Here is a 6,436-nt window from a genome sequence, read left to right as displayed (position 1 = left end):
GTGTGCATGCTTGGAGCATGGAATGACTATTGTTGTAATTCAAGTATTAGGTTGATAAATCAAAACACCATACAATGAATAATGTGTAATCAATATGGTGATAAATAAAAGGTCACTACAAGAAAAAAACCTAAATAACTATGGAAAAATTCCGTAGTTAAAACATGATATTCCGTAGTTAAACATGATTAGAGACGGAATTTGCTACGGAACCATTCTATAGCAAAATTCTTCGTTAGTAAAGGTTTGTTACGGAATCCGTAGGACCTTCGCAACGGAATTTGCAACAAACTTATTTCGTAGCAAAATAGCTATGAACTATACCTGTACCAATGTCGTAGCAAATTAACTATAATTTTTTCCATAACAAGTGTGTAGCAAATTAACTACGACCCAATCCGTAGTTCATCCGTTGCAAGTTAACTACAAACTAACCCCGTAGTTGATTTCCATAGTAAATCTACTACCGATTATAGCGTAGCAAATATTCCGTAGTGAATTTACGACAACAAAATTCTGCATCAAATTTTTCATAGTAACTTTACTACAGTTTATTTCCGTAGCAAATTTACTACAATACACTTCTGTTGCAAATATTTCTTAGTAAAATTTATCACAAACTACTTTCGTTGCAGAAAAAATGTGACATAATAGATTCCATAGAAATCCAGCTACACAATACTACATAAAAACACCTGTAGTAACTCTATAAAAATATCAATAGCCAAAAATGGTGACACGATTAGTTCAAATACATACAAAAATGACTTAATTTTTATATCCAAAGCAAACTTATAGCAAAATCAGCATTATGTAAATGCAATAACAATTTATCAAAAATATTGTAGAAATCCTATATGAAATGCTAATAAAAATTTCTAAGTTACCAAAATATTGTTTGTTGGTACAAAATATCACCGAAAAATACAGGTTGCCACAAAAGAAGACCATTCTTTGCGAATTTCATCAATATCAGCATCTGTGTATCCATCTTTGCCACCCCCAACGTAAGAAAAAAAATGTACTACACTATAAAGAGGGAAGAGCATGTAAAATCATGGGATATATACAAAAAAAATTGTAAGCAATTTGACATCATATACTACCCATCAATTTGAAAATTAAACATAGAATGGTCCTTTTAATTCGTTTTCTATTATTGCATTGTATTTTTAAATAAATGAAAGTACATTGTTGTTTCTTGCATGCATGTAACCTACTTTATCAATTATATAATTTGTCAAAACATGCGACCTTACATGTTATACTTTGTTTAGTTCTTGAAATTAGAGGAACGTAATAAAATGAAATTTTCGAAAGTTTAACCTACATGTTCCTTTCTGAAAGTAACAAAAATGACATAACAGCATCCTACTTTGTCAAAACATGGAAACTTACATGATATGCTTTGGTAATTTCTTGAAATTAGAGGAATGTAATAAATTGAAAAATTTTAAAGATTAAACTACACGTTCCTTTGCTCAAGTGACAAATACATATGTTAAAATAGCATCCTACTTTGTTAATTAATTGAAATTAGAGGAATGTAAAAAATTGACAAATTTCAAAGATTAAACTACACGTTCCTTTGCTCAACTGACAAATACATATGTCAAATAACATCCTACTTTGTTAATTAATTGAAATTAGAGGAATCTAACGAATTGACAAATTTTAGTGGTAACACTCCAAGTACTATAGTTTTTTCTTTGATTTTTTTTTTCAAAAATAATTAAATTGTATTTTTTTTAAACCCAATATAATTTAATATACAATCCGTAACAAACATCTATTAATGATGTTCACAATCAACCAAAAATTATCTTTTTTTTATTGCCATCAACTATGTTTTCTTTTTATGTCTTTCATATGCTACTTTTTATGAAACCATAAGACATTAAGACAATAAGACATACTCTCTCAAAGAAGCATTGCCAACAGTCTGAGAAAATGTGATACACTTCACATGAACTTTTCATGCTCTGTTGATGAAGAAGCAGCTACAATCACCCTCAAGAGAGCAAGGGTAGATAAAACAGCAACCTGGAAAGAAAAAGAAAAGTGAGTTTTAATCTTTGAAGAAAGAAAGGCCAAGCAAAAAAGTCCATCAAGTTGTAGGACAATCCAAACTTACTCCTCCACCAAATGAATGTCCACAGAGAATGATCAATATAAGGATATAACTACTAACTTGTCAAATACAAAGCAAATAAAAATAAATTGTATGTTCATTCATTGCAAATCACAGATTATGATAGGAAAAGATTGACTTCATAGTTTTAACAATATCATAAAAAATATATATTCTTTTACAAGTTCAATAAAAAGAAGATATAGTTATGAAAGGTTAGAATTTATACAACATGTGTGTGCATATCAATGTTACGCGAGGTCCTGTATATTAGTTATGAAAGAAAAATGGAAAGTGCAGCATTCACACAGACAATCATAGCAACAGGCCATTGTTGTGGTCAGGTTACCTTCAAGAGCTTCGTTCTTTGGTCTCTGATCCACCATTCTACCCTTGGAGTGAAAATGATGAATAGATTTGACGGACCAATAACATTAGTTTCTCACCTTCTTTCTCTTCTCGCCAGCACGATAACGAGTCTCCGGTGGCGAGCCCCCTAATGTGCACTAGGGGGCGGTGTTCCAAGTTGCTTGGCGTAGGTATTTTTCCAGCCCTTTTCACTTAGTCTAATGCTTCCGATTCTGGAGCTCTCAGCAGCCATTTGTCCACCTGGATTCATAGGTGTTGGGTCATCAACCACCCCTGCATACGCACCAAATTTCATCAGTGCCACCACTGTGTTCCTCTCTGCAAAAAAGACACTTTCTCATATCACAAACATTCAATAAAATGATGCTCGTTTTGATCATTGACTTAAAAATGGATCAAAAGTCAAAACCTGCCATAAAATGAAGCCCAATTGAGGGCGGTCCGGCCACGTGAATCTCTAAAATTAGGGCTGACACCGACGGTGACCGGACTGGAGGGCGGATGGAGGATGTGGAAGGTGTGCACGTCGATCGAAGATACTTGAGGCGGAGGTCTAGATGTATACGATGTTGCTGGTTGTGAGCGGTCGTATTTAGAAGCTTGATGGTGGAAGGAATCAATCGGTCGTAGTGAGAGGCTTGATGGTTGATGAAATCGATCGATTGAGATTGAGAAAGAAGGAAGCAGGTAAGTAGAGTCGATCGATTGTGATTATGAAGGACCGCCATTTTAGGTTTAGTGGTGTTAGGCTTTTTTTTTTAATCGTGCGAGATAGGGAAACCGTTTTTAAGGATGGTAATCAAGAGTCCCTCTTCTAAAATAGTTATAAAAAATAGTTTAAACTATATTTATATTTAGAATAATATAAAAAAAATTAAAAAAATTATATTATATTATATTTTATATTAATCATATTTATCAAATAACTTATAAAAAAAATCTTTTTAAAATTATATAAAAATAATATCATTATCACAAAAATAAATATGATACTTCTTGTAATAGCATATGATTATCACTTTGTGGTGAAAGTTTAAATATATCTGAAACAATTATCACATTTAACCATAACAATAACTAGTTAAATAAACTGAAAATATATTAAGTTAAACTTGGAATAAACTCAAAGTATATGGGGTGAGAGTGGGAGTATGGGTGTGGATGCCGGTGGGTGGGATGAGAGTGGGTGCAGGGTAGAGTTAGTTGGATGGGTGAGTTGGTGTGGGGTGGGGTAGTGACAGTATTGGCTTATGGCTTAAGGCTTAAGGCATATGGCTTATGGTGTAGTGCTTAAGGTTTATGACTTGGGGTTAAGGATTAGGGCTCATGGGTTAGGGCTTACGACATAGGGCTTAACTATGTCTTAAGGCTTAGGGATTAGGGCTTATGACTCTTAACTTATGGTTTAGGGCTTAAGGCTTAAGGTTAATGATGTACGGCTTATGAGGTTCATTCGGGGGCCAATACGTATAGATAAGGACCACAATCGAACTAACAGGATGGGACCCCCCCCCCCCCACCATCCACCCACTACCACCACCACTAACAACAACAACTTGTTTTCTTATAAGGTTTTGGCGGTTCTTGTTGACCTCAAATGCAACGTGGTTGCTACTATAATCTGGAACTCATAGTTAAAGAATGGCTTCAATCTTCTACAACACATAGTGGTTGCGTTGGGTTTGGGACCAAAATCGACTCATGCACAACCCTATTTTCTATTAAGAGGTTCAGTCAAGGTCCAATGCGCATCAGAAAGCACCACAATCGATCAAACAAATGGGATGTGACCAGCCCCTACCAAACTATTTCTAAGATTTTGGCGGTTCTTTCTTACCTCAAATGCAACATGGTTGCTACTAAAGTCTGGACTCACAATTTAAGAACGGATTCAATCTTGAATATTAGAGGTGGGAATCGGTTTCGGTTTATGGGTGTTTTAGTTTCCTTGAATCGGTTTCCTTGGTGTGAGTCGTGAATTCGTGAGGATTATGAGTCGTAAATACTGAATACTGAAAACCATTAAACGATCTAAGGTCTAAAATGTATTTTACTTTATATTGGTTATTTAATATTTTATTTAATGTATAAAATATAAAAATAATTTTTAATTAAGTAATTAGTAATTGCAATTCAAAATTTCGGTTTTAAGGGTTTAAACTTTACTTGAGAAACCTCCAAACACTTAAAATTGCATACTGGAAACTTCTATTGTATACTACTTATGGTATTTATATTATAGTATAATAGCTTCGACCTATGAACTTGTAGCAAATTCTATAGCGACATAGCTACAGATCTTGACTCCGTAACAAATGACGTAGCAAGCTAGCTACAGACTTAGATGTGGTGGCAAATTTTGTAGCAAAATAGCTACAGATTTTGATTCCGTAACAATTTCTGTAGCAAAGTAACTACAAAATTTAAGTTGTAGTAACAGTTGTAGCAAAATACCTATGCCTTATAATTCTGTAGCAAATTTCGTAGCATGATAACTACGGAGTCCGATTGTGTAGAAAAATTCTGTAGTTATTCAAATATTAGCTATAGAATGCAATTTTGTAGCTAATTCCATAGCAAATATACCTACGTCTAACTAGTTCGTAGTATATTCCATAGTAGAATAGCTACAGTTTTTAATTCTATAGTAAAATTCCGTAGTTATTCAAATATTACCTACGGAATGTAATTCTGTAGCAACTTCCATAGCAAAATAGCTACGACAAGCCATTCCGTAGCATAATCCGTAGCAGAATAACTACGGATTTTACTTTCGTAGCAAATTTCCGTAGTTATTTCTACTTTTTCTTGTAGTGGGTGTTCTATTTATATTCATAAGTTCTGAGACCATATTGGATTCGATTATTCTTGTGTTTCACTTTGCATGTTTTGACTTCCTAAATAACTAGGTTATTCAAACTCTCCACAGTCAATCATACATTGGAAGTAGGTATGAATCAAGACTGTCATGAATTGGGTTTGTAGATGTCTAAAGTGTTTAGACATAGCAAAAGTTGATGCAACATTCATGAGTGCTCCTTGAATGGGATTCGAGTATTGGACTAAACCCACACTCATTTGAATCACTTCATGGATTTTATCACGAGTGATGATGAGACGATAATATCTTATATTCTTCAAACAGAGACATGTGAGTTGTAGTTGCACGTCGGTTGCACATTGACATATGTAAACGCAACCAGTAACTTGGTTGTAATAAAACATATCGTTGTATATAATTTGATGAGTAAGTACAAGCAAACATTTGAGTCGAATTTTATTTATTCCTTTTACCCTTGGAGGGATAAAAGCGATATATGTGGGCCCCTCGATGATTTATTGATGAAAAACGTAAGTGCTCGGCCTGGCCTGGACATATTTGATTTGTTCAATTAGTCGGTCGTCATAAATCGGAAATTGGGAAACAACAGATGGACAAAGAGAATGATTAAAATCCAAGTCTCAGTCCATATGATATCTATAATGGAGGAATATATGATCCCTTATCTAATGGACATGTCATTGACTTGTTTAGAGTACAACAACGGCTTTTAAGAGCTATGATTGCTAGTCAGGTTGCAGAGTCATACTTGCGATAACAATTATTAGACTTATCCAAGTGGGAGACTATTGGATTAGTGTCTAAGTCCATAACTATAATTGGTATCTACTTGACCCAATTTGGCATGGTCCATTGGGTTGCCTGTCATCGTAACAATTTGGATAGACTTTTGTGAGAAAAGGATATTTATGATTTATTAATATATTATAAGTTCTAATATATTAATATGAAATTAAATTATTTAATTATTATTGATCAAGAATTAATTTGGAAATTAATTTTGTGATCAAAAGACACTAATTAAATATATGGGGATTGATTCTGTAAATCTTTCATTCTTATATATGTGGGCTTATGATCCATAGTTCTTCATG

General features: G+C 33.7%; 1 protein-coding gene across 4 annotated transcripts; it reads right to left on the bottom strand.

Annotated features, from left to right (window-relative positions):
• Positions 1-756: 756 nt before the first annotated feature.
• On the bottom strand, positions 757-3,293 carry LOC111891799 (uncharacterized). Of its 4 annotated transcripts, none has more exons than XR_008225493.1 (4): positions 2,910-3,293; positions 2,481-2,818; positions 1,917-2,043; positions 757-1,024 (listed from the first exon to the last, which is right to left on the bottom strand). XR_008225493.1 is itself a non-coding variant. In XM_052766232.1 (3 exons), exons 1-2 carry the CDS (start codon positions 3,226-3,228, stop codon positions 2,628-2,630), a joined length of 510 nt encoding a protein of 169 aa, XP_052622192.1. In that variant the 5' UTR covers positions 3,229-3,288; the 3' UTR covers positions 1,809-2,043; positions 2,481-2,627. The 4 variants fall into 4 exon arrangements, 2 of the variants coding, with proteins under 2 accessions (XP_052622192.1, XP_052622193.1); XR_002850322.3 differs by having other exon boundaries at positions 757-1,029; positions 2,910-3,292; XM_052766232.1 differs by lacking the exon at positions 757-1,024 and having other exon boundaries at positions 1,809-2,043; positions 2,910-3,288.
• Between the last annotated feature and the right edge of the window lie 3,143 nt (positions 3,294-6,436).

The sequence above is a fragment of the Lactuca sativa genome, chromosome 8 (assembly GCF_002870075.4).
Source record: "Lactuca sativa cultivar Salinas chromosome 8, Lsat_Salinas_v11, whole genome shotgun sequence".
Lineage (NCBI taxonomy): Eukaryota > Viridiplantae > Streptophyta > Magnoliopsida > Asterales > Asteraceae > Lactuca > Lactuca sativa.
Note: the sequence above shows the minus strand (reverse complement) of the source record. Positions and strands in the feature narration are given on the sequence as shown.